The sequence below is a fragment of the Chiloscyllium plagiosum genome, unplaced genomic scaffold, assembly GCF_037043375.1.
Source record: "Chiloscyllium plagiosum isolate Xiang-an unplaced genomic scaffold, Cpla_swu_hap1 HiC_scaffold_2, whole genome shotgun sequence".
Classification (NCBI taxonomy): domain Eukaryota; kingdom Metazoa; phylum Chordata; class Chondrichthyes; order Orectolobiformes; family Hemiscylliidae; genus Chiloscyllium; species Chiloscyllium plagiosum.
In genome coordinates, this window is record NW_028270140.1 from 129,094,076 (window position 1) to 129,113,669 (window position 19,594).

At 41.6% G+C, this 19,594-nt stretch overlaps 1 protein-coding gene across 1 annotated transcript in view; it reads left to right on the forward strand.

Moving 5' to 3' along the window:
• Nucleotides 1–19,186, forward strand: part of cfap97 (cilia and flagella associated protein 97) — a 57,108-nt gene extending 37,922 nt beyond the window's left edge. Inside the window, exons 3-4 of the mRNA XM_043705853.2 lie at nt 12,847–12,976; nt 18,836–19,186. Of these exons, the coding sequence (XP_043561788.2) occupies nt 12,847–12,976; nt 18,836–18,897 (192 nt within the window). The 3' untranslated portion in view covers nt 18,898–19,186. The remainder of the gene's footprint in view (nt 1–12,846; nt 12,977–18,835) is intronic.
• The last annotated feature ends 408 nt before the right edge of the window (nt 19,187–19,594 follow it).

Here is a 19,594-nt window from a genome sequence, read left to right on the forward strand (position 1 = left end):
CTAATATAACGGCCCCGAGGATTGGTACAGGTAAACATAAAATTACCCTTTATGCAGATGATGTTCTTCTATTCCTCAGTAATCCTCTGATGTCCGTACCTCGCCTAATCCCAAGTTATTAATACATTTAGCGCATTCTCAGGCTATAAAATTAATTTTTCAAAATCGGAGGCTATGCCAATGGGTGGCCTTGCTATGATACCCCACTTAGTGGACGGATCCCTTTTTCCCTTTCGTTGGTCCCTGGAGGGCTTCTTCTATTTAGGCATTTTTATTACCCCAGTATTTGGTCAGTTGTTTAAGGCTAATTTTGTGCATTTACTGGAAAGGATAAGGCAGGACCTCCAGCGATGGGGAGACCTTCCAATTTCCTGGTTGGGTAAAATAGCACTAATTAAAATGAATGTCCTGCCCCGTCTCCTATATCCTATGAGAATGCTTCCGGTGGTGCTGCCGAGGCTGGCTCTACGTAACTTATATGGCTGGCTGGGTTCCTTTATCTGGAATCATAGACGGCCCCTCATTAAGCTGAAGAAGCTACAGCTTCCACAGCCAAGGGGAGGATTGGACTTTCCAGATTTTAGGAAATATCAGTTAAGTTCCCTATTAAGTTACATAGCTGATTGGGTCTTGTCTGATCCACAATCAATCTGGTTGGACATCGAGGCCTCTCAAGTAAAATACCCACTTATTAACCTTTTATTTTCAGACAAGAGGAAAATCATTACAGATCACTGTAAAAACCCTATAATACTAAACACAATTAAGGCTTGGAATATAATTGGCAAAATGAGGGTAATTCACATAAAACATCCCCCTATGCACCGATAGTGGGAGCATGGGGATTTCAACTGGGGTTTACAGATGCCACTTTTAAACTCTAGACATCCAGGGGTATCTCATGCCTAGGGGACCTATTTAAAGATGGGATCCTGATGTCTTTTGAACAGCTGCGTCAGAAATTCGGATTACCTAATGGAGACCTCTTTCGATTCTTCCAAATTCGAGACTATATACAGAAGAAGACTACGTTATTAGATAGTCTTTATAAATCAGATAGAGAACGTAGTGTCCTATGGCCAGTGGGGTATCTTCCGTCAGTACTATTTATCATTTACTACATGATGAAGTATCGGGAGATATGGATAATCTGCTTAAAACATGGGATCAGGATTTGGGACTAGAAATCTCTATAGAAATATGGAATGATATTTGGGAAAACGCTAGAAGAATTACTATCTGTAACAGAACCCAGGCTATCCAGCTGAAGATACTTCATAGGGCCCATATAGCACCGGTTCGATTGTCAAAATTTAAGGCAGGAGCATCTCCAACGTGTCCCAAATGTAAAATAGAGGTGGGCACTCTTGTACGTTGCCTATGGACCTGTCATAAGATCTGTAGATATTGGACTAAAGTAGCAACTACCCTGACAGAAATTTTAGGAACGGAAATTAAAGTGGACCCTGTATCTCTCCTTTTGGGCTTTTCGAACTTTCTCTCCCTGGACATGTACGGGAAGAGATTATTTTCTATTCTCTCTTTCTGTGCAAGGAAAATATTTTGGTGAACTGGGTGGCTGAGGTCCCCCCTGGACTTTCAAATTGGCACAGATTAATTATGATATTCCCCTTGACTTCCTTACAAATATGGTGCACCAAAAGACCGAATTATTTTATAAAATATGGCAGCCCTTCTTGAATTACATAAATACAGATATTTCGGCTATCCTAACAAGGGCTTTTATTTAATTGAGATTACAAACCTTGCTGGTCCGGGGCCCCTTAGGAAAGGAATCCCGCACGAATACGGGTTTTATTACATTTGATGTTAACACATTCCGAGCATGTAAGAGACTTAAATATACACTCTGGTTAGTTGTAGGTTAGATTAGTAGACAGTTGAGTTTTGTTTTTTTTTCTTTTTCGGTATTTTTTCTTTTGTTAAATTTTGGCTATTGTATATTTAATTTAATTGTATATCAATGTTTGTATTTGAGAGTTTTGTTTATTTTTGTAAATTTGTAAAAATGTTAAATCTCTAATAAAAATATCTATAAAAAAAATAGAGAAAACACAAATGCTGGAACATAATAGCACCAACATTTCAAAATATTATTAAACATCCCTTGGTGCTTCACAGATATAGAGGACCAATTGATCATGAGCCAAAGAAAGAGACAGAAGCAGTTTGTGATTTAGGGGGTTGTTGAAGGCAAAGATTGACTGAGTAAGATGAAGGAAGAGGTGCTATTTTCACTCTCATTTCTCCATCTGCTGTTGCAGGGCATCTAAGACCCGTGCATGACACTGGCTGGAGAAATTATAACTGAATAGCTCAGCATGCTAATTGACATTGGCAGTCCCTTGGAGTAGCTGCAGTCACATGGCTCCGAGGGAGTACTGACAAAATCATAGGGAAAAAGTTTTCAGAAATTATAGCTCCAGAAATGGAGAGGGATGAAGGCCTGGAGCGATTTAATTACAAGGGTGGGCATTTGAAATTTCAGACACTGGGGGTCTCAACAGCTGATACAGTTCAGCACCACCACTCTCAATACATGGGGACAGCAGATAAAATTTCTTTCAAGTGTCGTCACATCACCCAGGGAATGTGATTTAAAAGAGTGACCATGAGGGATGGGGAAATGGAGAGAAGTTTTACTTTGATCCTTGTTCAACAAAGTCAGATAAGTGATCAATGAGCAGGATTTAAAGGAGAGAATGGTTGCACCGGAGTTGTGGATGAGTGAAGCTTTCTGGAGGCTAGCCCAGCAAACATTAAAATAGTCAAGCCAATAATTTAGGATCAAGAATGGATGCAGAGTTTGTGACAATTGACAGCAGTTAACTGGCTGTGTCATTTACTCAAAAATTCCTTATTTTTTATCGCCTCTTGTGGCTCAAGAGGACACACAAAATGGATTTTGCATTCATTTATTTCTTACTGTTGTTTCCAAAGAGACTCTAAAAATACCACTAGAACATTACTCAAATACCTTATTATTTATATCCTCGTACATTTCTATGGACTACCATGACTTTATGCTTAATGTGACCTGTTAGCTAATGCCAACGTCCCTTATTTAAGATCATGTGACTGTGAAAATGTCCTTCAGATGGAGGACCTATTTTCTGTTAGCTGAAGAGTGTGAAAGTGAAGGTGTAACTGGGTGTGGTGTTGTGGTTATGGCACAGTTTTGATAAGCTGAGAAACTCAGTTTAGCTAAGATGGTAATTTGTGCATAGGTACCAAAAACATGACACCAAAAGCTGCTGATCATCATAAAAACACACATGCACCAATAAAAATCATCCTAGTTTGGCAATGATGGTTCCAAACTGTGTTAATCTCTGAATGACACTTTAGGTAGTACAAACAAAAAGAGCACCATTCCAAAGCAGCTTGCAAAGACTATCTATAATTACCATCATTGCTGTTGTCAACATCATGCAACAGGGGATAGACAATGCATGTGGTTTTGCCACTGCCTCTACATTCCAAGAACAAAATTTGGAAAGAATATGTGCCATGCTTTCCTATGGGAGTGATCTATAGTATTACTCTCATATATAGAAAAATACAAAATAGGACCATAAATAGGCCAGTCACTACACCCCCTGCCCCTGCCCCACGCTGTTCAATAGGACCATGGCTGATCTGATTACTGCATGTTCTTACCTACTACCACCAACCTTTCATCCCCTTGCTTATTAAGAATATGGTCAAGTCTAGACATGCAACTTCATCTGTGATTTCTGAAATGGAGAGGTGGTCTTTGTCCAGTCAGCCTACTCAGTGGTGTTTTGAATTATGTTCCGTCCAAGAAGTCTTTGTTGTTTCATGAATACCACTAAGTAACACTGAAAGTATGCAGTAACTGTTCTTACATGTCTTCAGAAATGGAATTGACCATGTCAGTTTAAAATGATTTGCAAGTTGTGCTGTAAGTCTGTTCTATAACAAGAATCACTGACTTGACACAGCATAGGAGAAGGCTGTAACAGTTTCTAGGATTTTAATTTTTGAAGTGATCAATGTTGAAACACAAAATTCACTGTTCTCCAGTCACATTGTCAGTGTGTTCTAAGATTTCACATTCTGGAATGCACGTACTCACTGGAGAGCCTATTTCAGGCAACAGTGCTTCCTCTGGCTTGTGCTTAGCTAGTTATTTCCATTTGACGCCAAAAAAGCTGGCAGCAGACATGAGCGCTTGTGATCTGTACCTTCAGAGCAATTTTAACTTTTTGATATGCAGTGTACTTCAGAATTAAGAGTAATACTTTAGAGATGCTTATGTTTAAATGCGATTTAGTTGTAGTTTTAAACTTAATTTTTGCAATTTAAGGTTCCAGATAAAAGTTATTGGTTTGGAAATTTGAAGAGTGCAAAAAGCAAATGTTGGCATTAGGAAAGGTTTAATGATATGTAGGCTACAGCTTTTTCGTTTTCAATTCTCCACATGCCAGCTCTCCTAAGTCACAATTGTTTCCATTTAATTCTTGTACTGTTTTGCTCAGGAATCAGATTTCTGTCTTTGGTCAGCAATCTATTTTATAGAATCCTATTTTCTGAAATAACACATAAAGAAGCACAAGTTTCTGCCATTCCATGTGATGACTCCTCACTTACCTCAATGAATTCAGCTCTAGTAATGCTCAAGCAACTCCACACCAACTAGGATAAAGCAGCCCACTTGATTGACACCATGTCCACAAGTCTCTATTTCCTCCTTCACTGATGCTCAGTAGCATCTACAGGATGCACTGTCTATAACATCTACAAGGTGCGCTGCAGAAATTTATCAGATCTCCTCAGAGAGCACCTTCTAACTGACAACCATTGCCATCTAGAAGATCACAGACAGCAGATAAATGGGAGCTGTACCATCTCCAAGTCCCCCTGCTAGCCACTCATCATCCTGATTTGGAAATATATCACCATTTCTTCACTGTCATGAGGTCAAAAATCCTGGATTTTCCTCCCTAACGGTACTGTGGGTCTACCAACAGCACAAGATTGCAGCATTTCAAGGCAGCTTGCCACCACCACTTCCGGAGCACTTAGGGATTGGCAATAAATACTGGTTCAGCTAGCAACACCCAAGTCCCACAAGTGAATTTTAAAACGTCATTAACACAATATACATGAAATCTGTCAAAGCAGTGTTAAAGATTAAGACTTTAAATTTGTTCCATCAAAGCCTAAATTCAAGTTTATGAATTTTTTTATGCTGTTCATAGATTAATATCCGTTTCGCTCGAAATTAACCCTCTCACAAAACTGGCCACATCCTCAGGTAGAAATAATGAATGTGCGGAATTTCTCCCAATTACACTTTTCAAGTAGCATCTTCCAATCAAGTTTGTTTTTGTTGAAGCATAGACATTAGTTGGAGCATTTTAAAACTTTGCATGTTGAGAAACTAATTAATATACACCAATGGAAGAGTAAAATTCCATTAAGCATTAAATGTTCAATATAATTTCATTTTCAGTAATTTAAAATTAAGTGGACAACATGGCAATCTTATTAAAAATATATTTTTTAATTATTTAAACCCATTTTTAGCAAATAAGACTGCACCAAGTCACAACGCTTAAATACTTGAATATTTTTAATGCAAAATGAAGCAAACAATTGCATCCTGTTGCACTGACTGATTCTGTTAGTATATGGAAATATTTGTACGGATGTTTGTGCAAATTAATCTGTGCAGAAATTGGAACCATAACTTTTGTTGGAATAAAGCACAATTTCAAGCCCAACTATGCCAGTTTGTTAATTGCACCTGAAGTAATGATTCTACAGCAAAGAAGTATTTTAAATGAGTTTGGAGAAAGTATTTAGTTGGATTAGGTTAAGTCAAATACAGTAATATAGTACTTCAAAATAATACAGCCTTGCCATGTAATGGCTACAGCTTCAATGTGTATAGCGTTCCTTTTCAGAGCAATGTATCATTGAGTTAAGTTTGAAATATCCTGCAAGCCTTGCACGGGGGAAGGGCCCTTTAGCTGCCCTGAGCATGGGGAGACTTTCTGCAATTCCTCCCACCTCTTCCTCAAAGATAAAATGTTGTTAAAAGCAAAGTTCACATCAAGAATGTATATCCCTTAATTGCTATTCATTCTGTCCCAAGTTGTTTGTTGAAACCAAAGAATTGGTTACCCTAATCCATGCTTATGCCATTGCACAGATAGTTGTCTATAATGTTATAGAGTCGTAGGAACGGAGACAGGTCCTTTGGCCCAAAATCCATCAGGTCCGCAATGATTTTTGACTATGCACTGTGAGAAGGAGCAAAGCTTTTTGGTTCGTGTTTCAGTACGTTTTGAGCATCGGTTGGACTGGATGAGATGTCCTACTGTTGCAACGCACTGTGTGTGGAGCCTGAAACAGTTATACAAACTGGGAAGAGGAATTCTTCCCTTGAGCCACCCATAAGGTTGGGAGGTTGTTGTGGGTGCCTTGGGAGAGTCAGTGGGCTTTTCTATGTTTTCTGCTGGACTGCTCTCCCCTTTCCCCCCCAACCCCCCACAACAACCTCCCAACCTTATGGGTGGCTCAAGGGTGGTACAGTGGTTCAATGATTAGCACTGCTGCCTCACTGCACCAGGGACCCGGGTTCAATCCCTAGGGGGACTGGGTAGAGTTTGCATGTTCCCCACCCCCACCACCACTCTCATATCTGTGTGGGTTTCTTACAGGTGCTCCGGTTTCCTCCCACAGTCCAAAGATGTGCAGGTTAGGGTGAATTAGCCAAGCTAAATTGTCCCAGAGTTTTCAGGGAGGTGCTTGATGTGGTACATTAGGAATAACGTAGTTTAATAGGGTAGGAGAATGGGTCTGGATGAGTTACTCTTTGGAGGGGCGGTATGGACTTGTTGGGTCGAAGGGCCTGTTTCCACATTAGGGATTCTATGATTCTATGGTTCATGCTGACCAAAATATCCATCCACGCTAACCTCATTTCTCTGCATTTGGTCCATGTCCTTCTAATCCTTTCCTATCCATGTATTTGTTGAAATACATTTTTAATGTTGTTAATGTAGTCTCCTCAATGACTTCTGCTAGTAGCTCATTCCATATGCGTACCACCCTCAGATTCCTTTTTATTCTTTCCCCACTAACCTTAAACTAATGTCCTATCCATGCCTCTCATGATCTTATACACCTCCTATAAGGTCCCCTCTCAGTCTCCTATGCGCTCAAGAAAAAAAGTCCTAGCTTGTCCAACCTCTCCTGAGACCATGGAGTCCAGGCAACATTGTTATAGTCAGAGAACAGGAAGAGAAATCTCAAAGAAAATTGTGTTTTCTTCTATATTTTTATGTTTAATTTCTTTTTTATTATGTAAGTGGAATACTTTGCTGGATTCAGTAGCAAAGGCTAATCATGTATTTATATTTCCAGAAGCAATTCTGTATAATTGTACTGTCTACTTCAAGGTAGCTCTGGACAAAAGAAAACATTGGGAAACTGGTTCTACTGTTTTTACTGTTATCTTTTCACTGCAATGGACACTTTGGAAGCAGTAAAGCTCTCAGGCTAATGACCTTCCAATTAGCACAATGAACATCTGAAATGGAAACAGAAATTGCTGGAAAAGCTCAGCAGGTCAAGCAGCATCTGTGAAGAGAAATCAAAGTTGCGGGTCCCAGTGACCCTTCCTCAGAACTGATGCTATTGAGGAAAATGTTGGTTTATATGCAAAAGATAGGGTGGGGAGGGGGTACGGAGTAAATATTAGGTAGGGATAGAGCCCAAAGAGATAGAAGACCAGTTAGGCAGACAAAAGAGTTGATAACGATCAGTTGGGTGGGTAAATAACTATTAATGGAGACTGTTAGTGGGTAACAATAGGCATTGTGTAATGGCAGACAGTGTGATAACAAGGCCTAGTTTGTGTGGCAGAGAGCAAAGACATGGCATTCAGGCCCTGAAATTATTGAACTCGATATGGAGTCTGAGGCCTGCAGGGTCCCCAAGCAGAAGATGAGATATTGTTCTTCCAGATTGCGCTGAGCTTCATGGGAGCACTGCAGCAAGCCTGAGATGTTGGCCAGAGGACAGGGTAGTGTGTTAAAGTGGCAGGCACTGGAAGCTTGGTCTTTTGTGCAAGCAGAATGTAGATGTTTTGTGAAGTGGTCAACCAGTCTACACTTTGTTACCCCAGTGTAGAGGAGACCACATTGTGAGCAGTAATGAAACGGAGCATTTGAAATGCCTGTCTTTGTCATATGACTAAAATCTGAGCCTATTGAATTATAGAGTCATTAGAGATGTAGAGCACGATACAAACCCTTTAGTCCAACTTGTCCCTGCCAACCAGATATCCTAAATTAACCTAGCTCCACCCTTTGCGTGAAAAAGTTGCTCCTTAGGTCCCTTTTAAATCTTTGCTCTCTCACCCTAAACTTATGCCTTCTAGTTCTGGACTCCCCCACCCCAGGGAAACTACCTTGTCTATGTACCCTATCTATGCCCCTCAGGTTAGAAACAGGAGAGGAGAGATCACACTGCTTGGAGTGTTTTATAGGCCTCCGCAGAGTTCCAGGGAGGTGGAAGAGAGGATTAGAAAAATTATTCTGGGTCTTGAACTTCTCCAACATTGACTAGAAATGCAATAACTCTAGTACGTCGGATGGATCAGTTTTTGTCCAATGTGTACAGGAGGATTTCCTGACACAGTATGTCGAAGGGCCGACGAGGGGAGGCCACACTGGATCTGGTGCTTGGTAATGAACATGTATTTGATTTAGTTGTAGGTGAGCACTTTGGAGAGAGTGACCATAATTCAGTTCCGTTTAGTTTAGCGATGGAAAGGGATAGGTACATGCCACAGGTCAAGAGTTATCGATGAGGCAAGGGCATTTATAATGCGATTAGGCAAGAATTAGGATGCATAGAATGGGGTAGCAAAATGCCGGGGATGCAGACAATGAAAATGTGGAGCTGGTTTAAGGAACAGATATTGCGTGTCCTTGATAGTTATGTCCCTGTCAGGCAGGGAGGAAGTGATAGGGTAGGGGAACCTTGGTTTACAACAGAAATTGCATCTCTTGTTACAAAGAAGAAGGAGGCTTATGTGTTGATGAGGCAAGATGGTTCAGATGAGGCGATGGAGAGTTACGGATCGGCTAGGAAGAATTTAAAGAGAGAGTTAAGAACAAAGAGAGGACATGAGCAGTCTTTAGCAAATAGAATAAAAGAGAATCCCAAAGCTTTCTATAGTTATAGTGAGGAATAAAAGGATGATTAGGGTAGGAATAGGGCCAGTCAAAGACAGAAGTGGGTAGTTGGGTGTGGACCCTGTGGAGATCATATAGGTGCTAAACGGTTTTCACTCAGGAAAATGAGAATATTGTTGAGGAGAAGAATGAGGTGTGAGATGTTAGACTAGAAAGGATCGAGGTTAGTTACAAACAGGTGTTATCAATTCTCGAAAGAGTGAAAGTAGACAAGCCCCCTGGGCTGGATGAGATTTATCCGCGGATTCTCTGGGAAGCTGGGGAGAGATAGCAGAGCCTTTGGCTTTAATATTTGAGTCGTCATTGTCTACAGGTTTGGTACCAGAGGACTGGAGGATTGCAAATGTGCCCTTGTTCAAGAAGAGCAGTAGAGATGACCCAGGTAATGATAGACCAGTGAGCCTTACTTCTGTTATAGGAAAGGTTTTGGAAAGCATTATAAGAGATGAGATTTATAATCATCTACCAAGCAACAATTTGATTTCAGATAGTCAACATGGTTTCGTCAAGGGCAGGTTGTGTCTCACAAACCTCATTGAGTTTTTTGAGAAGGCGACCAAGCATGTAGATGAGGGTAGGGCAGTTGACATGGTATACATGGACTTCAGTAAAGCCTTTGATAAGGTTCCACATGGTACGCTGATGGAGAAAATGCAGAGGCATGGAATTGAGGGTGATTTAGCAATTTGGATTAGAAACTGACTTTCTGAAAGAAGGTAGCGAGTGGTGGTTGATGGAAAATATTCAGCCTGGAGTCGGGTTACTAGTGGTGTGCCACAAGGATCTGTTTTGGGACCACTGCTGTTTGTCATTTTTATAAATGACTTAGACGCAGGCATAGGTGGATGGATTAGTAAATTTGCAGATGACACTAAAGTTGGTGGAGTAGTGGACAGTGTGGAAGAATGTTACAGGTTGCAGGGGGATTTGGATAAACTGCAGAATTGGGCTGAGAGGTGGCAAATGGAGTTCAATGCAGCTAAATGTGAGGTGATGCACTTTGGGAAGAATAACAGGAAGGCAGAGTACTGGGTCGATGGAAAGATTCTTGGTAGTGTGGATGTGCAGAGTGATCTTGGAGTCCATGTACATCGATCCCTGAATGTTGCCACCCAGGTGGATAGTGCTGTCAAGAAGGCAATACAGTGTGTTTGGTTTCATTTGTAGAGGAATTGAGTTCCGGAGCCGCAGTATCTATACAAAACACTGGTGCGGCCACACTTGGAATATTGTGTACAGTTCTGGTCCCCATATTTCGGGAAGGATGTGGAAGCATTGGAAAAGATGCAGAGGATATTTACCAGGATGTTGCCTGGTCTGGATGGCAGGTCTTATGAGGAAAGGCTGAGAGACTTGAACCTGTTCTCATTGGCAAGAAGAAGGCTAAGAGGAGATTTGATAGAGACATACAAGATGATCAGAGGATTAGATAGGGTAGACAGTGAAACTCTTTTACCTAGGTTGATGACGTCAGCATGTACGAGGGGGCGTAACTACAAATTGAGGGATGATAGATTTAAGACAGATGTCAGAGACAGGTTCTTTACTCAGAGAGTGGTAAGGGCGTGGAATGCCCTGCCTGCTAATGTAGTCAACTCAGCCACATTAGGGAGATTTAAACAATCCTTAGATAAGCACATGAATGATTTTGGGAATGATTTTGGGATAGTGTAGGGGGACGAGCTGAGAATAATTCATAGGTCGGCGCAACATTGAGGGCCGAAGGGCCTGTTCTGCACTGTATTGTTCTATGTTGTATGAGTTTATAAACCTCTAAGTTCACTCCTCAGCCTCTGATACTCTAGGGAAAACAACCCCACCTATTCAACCTCCCCCTATAGTTCAAACCCTCCAACCCTGGCAAACATCCTTGTAATTGCTTAAGTGTACGATTCTACAACCTCTTCCATCAGGCAGAAGACGCAGAAGTTTGAACGTGTGTACCAATGGGTTCAGGAATAGCTTCTTCCCTACCTGATAAATGGACTGTCTTACTTCAAATAATGATCTTGCTAATGTTGCTCTTGCTTTGTTTTGTGGCATTCCTTGCCCATATTTTCTCTAAGCTGCATAGTTGAGCTCCACACACGTACTTAAACATCCCATGCAGCAGTTGTTGCCATGCATCGGCCTCGGGTGAGTGCAGTGACAGGGAACATAGCTCTCTATAAAAACGAGTATAGTAAATTTGTTGCAATGGACCACAGCATTGTTGTCTCAAAGAGAAAGAGAGGCAACTGGTGGTGAGTTTAACCCAAGTGTCTCTGTGCCTTAGGCAAAGAATGAGGTTAAGAAGACAGGACTTTCTTGGTCACCGCACCCATGGGAATGAAACCAATGCTGCTGGCATCACTCTCATTGCAAATCAACAGTCCAGCTATCTGACCCAGTGCCAAATAAAACACTCTCTGCATGTGTGATCTCTGGAAGACTGGTACAATTTCAAAACTACTCTACTTCCGTATTCCAAATCCCTTGCAGTAAAGACTGACACAACATTGTCTTCCTTACTGATTGCTGTAGTTGCGTATTAATTTTGTTTATAGAAAGGATCCCAGATCCCTCTGAAAGCATAATTATACACTTAATAGTAAGGTCCTGGAGAATGTTGCAGGTGTATAGGATGTTGGTGAGTTCACTTTTGGAATATTGTGTGCAGTTCTGGTTTCCCTCCTACCGGAAGGACATTGTGAAACTTGAAATGATTCAGAAAAGATTTACAGGGGTGTTGCCAGTTTGGAAATTTGAGCTATAAGGAGAGGCTGAATAGGCTGGGGTTGTTTTTCCTGGTGCGTAGGAGGCTGAGGGGTGATCTTGTAGCTGTTTAAAAAATCATGAGTATAGATAAGGTAAAGAGACAAGGTCTTTTCCCTGGGGTGGGGGGAGTCCAGAACTGGAGGGCATATGTTTAGAATGAGAGGAGAAAATTTTAAAAGGGACCTAAGGGGCAACATTTTCATGCAATGGGTGATGTGTGTATGGAATGAGCTACCAGAGGAAGTGTTGTGGAGGCTGGGGCAATTACAATGTTTAAAGGCATCTTGATGGGTACATAAATAGGAAGGATTTAGAGGGATGTGGGACAGGTCCTGGCAAATGGGACTGCATTAGGTTAGGATATCTGGTTGGCATGGATGAGTTGGACCGAAGGGTCTGTTTCCATGCTGTACATCGTCTATGACTCTATGACTCAATAGTTTCTCAGCACTTATTTTCTTCACCTCCTGTCACATTTCCCCACATGATACTCTATCAATAGCCCTTTGTTCCTTTGGTATTCATTCTAATGTAAATTATGCAGTGTTTGATGATAGATTAAACAAGTTAACTTTTTGGTTTTTTGTTCTTCATTAAAATGCAGTGCAACTGATGTCAGTTCTATCAAAAATAATGATCCTTTCAACTCTGAAAGACTAATATAGATGGAGTAGAAAATCAAAGCAGTTAGCAAAGTAGTTATTATTAGCATTCTATCAACTACTATCAACATTCTAACAATTTTAATTATTATCATAATGGTGTAATATGGTACATGTTGTTTGAAATAAAGTTTATGTATTAAAATTAGTTTCCTCTCTGAAAACTGCAGGCTTTTCTGAAGAGATTGGAGGCAGTGAAACCAACTAAAGAGCTGAGGCGTTCTAATCAGTTGATGGATTACCAACGTCAAATGTCATTTGTGGAGTCCTCCTATTCTTCGCAAAGCAGGCCACCAACAAGTGGGAGCTTATCAAGTTTATATATTTACACCCACACTGTATACACAAAATATTAGAACAATCCATCATAGTGCATTCCATTGATGTTCACTAATTGTTAATGAATGAATTGTTTTCATTCTCCATTCTTAATATTACTATACTACTATACAGCAGTAACAGAATTGACATAATCTTTTGAGCACCACATTATTCAGACTAAAGCACACTCAGGTGTAATCCTTATTTATTTAAACGTTATGTTTTGCCATATATGTTGCTTAGGACAGGTGCATGTTTTCAGCATACATGAATATGAGCAGGTAGTATTGCAACGTCGTGGGGAATATGAACCCATTAAAAATAATTTACAGGCTTGATGCAGAGGAGTTGTCTCCCTTTGCTGGAAGAATCTAGCATCAGCAGGTATAATCTCAGAATAAGGGGTCGCGTATTTAAGATGAGAAATAGCTTACATCAAAAGGTAGTGAATCTGTGGAATTCTTTACGACAGGGCTGTCAAGGTTGGGACGTTAAGTTCAAGATTGCAATAGGGAAGCAAGGATTACATGGAAAAGGCAGGAAAGAGGAGTCGAGGCTTATCAGAACAGTCCAGATCTCATTGAATGGCGGAACAAACTTGATGGGCTTATTAGTTTACGTTTGCCCCGATATCTTACGTTTTTCAAGCTACAACATAATAGGCAATGAATAAATAGGCTTTTCAATTAATATTATTTGTCTATTTTTGTGCTAGAGGAAGAATGTAATGCAAAAGTGGTTAAAGAATGAAAAATATGTTTGGAGGAAGATAAATTTTAGTGAATTCGGTTTTTAAAAATTGTATCAGAGAAAATAATAAGACTTCAGATAAAAATGTCCGACACCTGATAATTCCCTTTTTTGTTTGAAGAATGAAAAGAAATGCAAAAGGTAATTAACTATAGGTGTATGTTACAATTTTTCTTCACTATATATCGGAGCATTGTACCTTTTAAACTGAGACGTTACAAAGATCCATTATTTTAGAAGGGATGTAGGAGAAGCCAAATAACTACGGATCTGTCAACTTGTCACTAATTGTAGGGAAGTTAGTCAAATTTATCTCCACTGAAATTCTAAAGCGAGGCTGAAGAATAACTTTTGGTCCTTATACATGACTTGTTCTGGAAGGAGAGCACACTAAGAGGTATCCAGACAACTATGACCATCTTAAAGAGAGGAGACAAGACTTGATGTGGTAGTTACAGTGTAGAATCCCTGCTGTTTGCCATAGGGGAGGTCATTGCAGTAATCTATAGCAAGAATTCGACACAATACTTGAGGAAATCAAGGCCTCCTAGAACCTTCAGAAAACTGGTGCTGAGGTGCTTCAGTTATGTAGAGACACAGTGATTGTTTTCTATGGAGAGTCCAAGGTTAAGTGGCATTTTACTAAGGGTGTTCAAACTTATGAAAGGTTATAGAACATAGAACAGTACAGCACAGAACAGGCCCTTCGGCCCACGATGTTATGCCGAACATTTGTCCTAGCTTAAGCACCTGTCCATGTACCTATCCAATTGCCGCTTAAAGGTCACCAATGATTCTGACTCTGCCACTCCCACAGGCAGTGCATTCCATGCCCCCACCACTCTCTGGGTAAAGAACCTACCCGACATCCCCCCTATACCTTCCACCCTTCACCTTAAATTTATGTCCCCTTGTAACACTCTGTTGTACCCGGGGAAAAAGTCTCTGACTGTCTCCTCTATCTATTCCCCTGATCATCTTATAAACCTCTATCAAGTCACTCCTCATCCTTCGCTGTTCCAATGAGAAAAGGCCGAGCATTCTCAGCCTATCCTTGTACGACCTATTCTCCATTCCAGGCAACATTCTGGTAAATCTTCTCTGCACCCTCTCCAAAGCTTCCACATCTTTCCTAAAGTGAGGCGACCAGAACTGCACACAGTGCTCCAAATGTGGCCTGTACAGCTGCAACATCACTTCACAACTCTTGAATTCAATCCCTCTGCTAATGAACGCTAATACACCATAGGCCTTCTTACAAGCTCTATCCACGTGAGTGGCAACTTTCAAAGAGCTATGAACATAGACACCAAGATCCCTCTGCTCCTCCACCTTACTACGAACCTACCGTTAACCCTATATTCCGCATTCTTATTTGTCCTTCCAAAATGGACAACCTCACACTTGACAAGGTTGAACTCCATCTGCCTCTCCTCAGCCCAGCTCTGCATCATACCTAAGTCCTTTTGCAGCCGACAACAGCCCTCCTTACTATCCACAACTCCACCAATCTTCATATCGTCTGCAAATTTACTGACCCACCCTTCGACTCCCTCTTCCAAGTCATTAATAAAAATTACAAACAGCAGAGGACCCAGAACTGATCCCTGCGGAACTCCACTTGCAACTGGGCTCCAGGCTGAATATTTACCATCTACCACCACTCTCTGACTTCGACCGGTTAGCTAGTTCTCTATCCAACTGGCCAAATTTCCCACTATCCCATGCCTCCTGAATTTCCGCATACGCCTACCATGGGGAACCTTATCAAATGCCTTACTAAAATCCATATACACTACATCCACTGCTCTACCCTCATCCACATGCTTGGTCACCTCCTCAAAGAATTCAATAAAACTTGTAAGGCAAGACCTACCCCTCACAAATCCGTGCTGGCTGTCCCTAATCAAGCAGTGTCTTTCCAGATACTCATAAATCCTATCCCTCAGTACCTTTTCCATTACTTTACCTACCACCGAAGTAAGACTAACTGACCTGTAATTCCCGGGGTTATCCCTATTCCCTTTTTTGAGCAGGGGCACAACATTCGCCACTCTCCAGTCCCCTGGCACCACCCCCGTTGACATTGAAGACGAAAAGATCATTGCCAATGGCTCTGCAATTTCCTCTCTTGCTTCCCGCATAATCCTAGGATATATCCCGTCAGGCCCAGGGGACTTGTCTATCCTCAAGTTTTTCAAAATGCCCAACACATCTTCCTTCCTAACAAGTATCTCTTCTAGCTTACCAGTCCATTTCATACTCTCCTCTTCAACAATACGGTCCCTCTCATTTGTAAATACTGAAGAAAAGTACTCATTCAAGACCTCTCCTATCTCTTCCGACTCAATACACAGTCTCCCACTACTGCCCTTGATCGGACCTAACCTTGTTCTCGTCATTCTCATGTTTCTCACATCCGCATAAAAGGCCTTGGGGTTATCCTTGATCCTACCCGCCAAAGATTTTTCATGCCCTCTCTTAGCTCTCCTAATCCCTTTCTTCAGCTCCCTCTTGGCTATCCTGAATCCCTCCAACGCTCTGTCCGAACCTTGTTTCCTCAACCTTCTGTAAGCCTCTTTCTTCCTCTTTACTAGACATTCAACCTCCCTCGTCAACCAAGGTTCCCTCACATGACCATGTCTTTCCTGCCTGACAGGTACATACATATCAAGGACATATCTGTTCCTTGAAAAAGTTCCACATTTCAATGACATCCTTCCCTGACAGCCTATGCTCCCAACTTATGCTCCTCAGATCCTGTCTTGCAGCATCGTACTTACCCTTCCCCCAATTGTAAAACCTACCCTGTTGCACGCACCTATCTCTCTCCATAACCAAGGTGAAAGTCACAGAATTGTGGTCACCATCACCAAAATGCTCACCCACTAACAAGCCCATCACTTGTCCTGGTTCGTTACCGAGTACCAAATCCAATATGGCCTCCCCTCTGGTCGGACAATCTACATACTGAGTTAGAAAAGCTTCCTGGACACATTGCACAAACACCGCCCTGTCCAATCTACTTGATCTAAAGAGCTTCCAATCAATATTTGGGAAGTTGAAATCGCCCATGACTACTGTGGCTTCTGCACCTTTCCAAAATCTCTTTCACAATCTGTTTCTCCACATCTCTGCTGCTATTGGGGGGCCTATAGTAAACATTCAACAAGGTGACTGCTTTCCTGTTTCAGACTTCAGCCCATACTACCTCCAAAGGCAGATCTCCCTCGAACTGCCTTTCTGCAGCCATTGTACCATTTCTAATTAGCAACGCCACATCTCCTTTTTTACCACCCTCCCTAATCTTACTGAAACATCTGTAACCAGGAACTTCCAACAACCATTCCTGTCCCTCTTTTATCCACGTTTCCGTGATGGCCACAACATCGTAGTCCCAAGTACTGATCCATGCCTTAAGTTCACCCACCTTATTTCTGATACTCCTTGCTTTAAAGTATACACACTTGAACCCATCTCTGTGTCCGCAAGTATTCCCTGTCAGTGCTACCTTCTCCACAGCCTCCCTACTTTCTTGGACATCCTGAAAAGCAGCTAACCTATTAGTTTAAACCCCCCCGAAGAGTGCTAGCAAACCTACCTCCCAGGATATTGGTGCCCTTCTGGTTCAGGTGCAACCCGTCCTGCTTGTACAAGTCCCACCTTCCCCAGAATGCAGTCCAGTTGTCCAAATACCTGAAGCCCTCCCTCCTACACCATCCTTGCAGCCACGTGTTCAACTGCACTCTCTCCCTATTCCTTGCCTCACTGTCACGTGGCACCGGCAACAACCCAGAGATGATGACTCTGTCCGTCCTAGCTTTTAGCTTCCAGCCTAACTCCCTGAGCTCCTGAATGACCTCCCCACCCCTCTTCCTACCTATGTTGTTGGTGCCAATGTGCACCACGACTTCTGGCTGCACATCCTCCCCCTTAAGGATTCTGAAGAGACGTCTCGGACCCTGGCACCCGGGAGGCAACAAACCATCCGAGAGTCTCTCCCATGTCCACAGAACCGCCTGTCTGTCCCTCTAACTATGGAGTCTCCTATAACTAGCGCACTCGTCCTCTCCCCCTTTCCCTTCTGAGCCTCAGAGCCGGACCTCGTGCCAGAGACCTGGTCACTGCAGCTTACCCCAACAGTATCCAAAGCGGTATACTTATTGTTGAGGGGAATGACCACAGGGGATCCCTGCACTGCCTGCTTCCTCCCCTTCCCACCTCTAACTGTTACCCAGCTACCTCTGTTCTCTGGTGTAACTATGTCCCTGTAGCTTCCATCTATCACCCTCTCAGCCTCTTGAATAATCCTCAGTTCATCCAACTCCAGTTCCAGTTCCCTAATGCGGTCTGTGAGGAGCTGGAGCTGGCAGCACTTCCTGCAGATGAAGTCAGCAGGAGCATCGGTGGTCACCCCTACCTCAAACATCCTGCAAGAGGAACATTCCACTGCCTGCGCTGTCATAACTCTACACTTAGTCTTCAAAACAAGAACACCAAGTCGCTTACTTTTTTTTAGGTTAGAGGAGGAGGGAGGGTGGGAGACACTACACGTGCTTTGCGCTCCGACTTCACTTCCGCCCAGCTCCCGCCGCTCTCTGCTGCTGCAAAAAAAGATATGATCGAGCAAGTGAGGAGAAATGTTTTTGACTGGCAGAACATGGGTTTAAGGCACATAATATGAAAATGTGAAGAAAAATGAAGCATTCTATTTCTCTTTGTTTCTTGCTGACAATGAGAAACTCAAAAAAAAAGAAATTGTGCCAAACTTTCCAAACCTGCATTCAAATCTTGGCTTTCAACAAACGCTGACTTATATCAGGTAGAAAACTGACCCATGGTGTATCATCAAATTAATTGCTAATAAAAGATCATACTACACTCTGTATAATCGAGTTGGTTTTGGAGTAATATTGCCAGCAGCATTGCAGCTATACCCAGTGGCTATCTATCCTTACAATCAGAATTCAAGCTCTATAAGTGTACAAAGGCTTAAATTGATCTAATTAAAATCCAGTAATTGTCATTGTATTCAATTTTAGCATTTATATGCAACCTTGTAATATGGATTTTTCTCTTTTATTTCAGGACTTAGTTCAAGATCCTCAAGCCGCAAAAATATTCATCCAGTGTCTAACAAAAATGCCTGAGATTCACCCAAATCATTCAAACTTCTCGGAATGGCCTAGTCATAAATGCTTAACTGATCTAAGCTTATTGTTGCTGATAAGTAACTTGGATTCTGCGGCTACATACTGTATGTTTAAGACTATTCTTAAACTGTATTTTAAACATAAATTGAACTTCATTATTTCTGTCAAATTGAGTTGTGTTTTTATAAGTATGCAATGTGAGTTGATATCTGCTAATACATTTTGTACAGTCATTTAATAATTAAAACAATATTATTTCTAATAAAGTGTGAAATTTATAGCAATTCATTTGAGTTTTAAAACATTGTTTCCAATAGGGCATGGTGTTATTCAAAGTTGAAACATGTCAAATTGATCTTAAATGGATTGCACTTGATTAATAATTGGAGGTGCATTTGTGTCACTGCTTTTGGCTAAGTCGGTTTCTGGTCAGCAGTTGATGTTGATTTTGGAGATTTCAGTGATGACAAAGACATTGAATGTCAAGAATGAAGGTTACTATTCCTTGTTTTTTATTCACATGTGGGATGTAAGCATCAGTGACTGGGCCAGCCCATCCCTAGATGCCCTTCAGAAGGTGATGGTGAGTTGCCTCCTTGAATTGTCGCAGTCCACGGGGTATAGGTATACCCACAATGACATTAGGGAAGAGATTCCAAGACTGTGACCAACAATACTGAAGGAACAACAACAT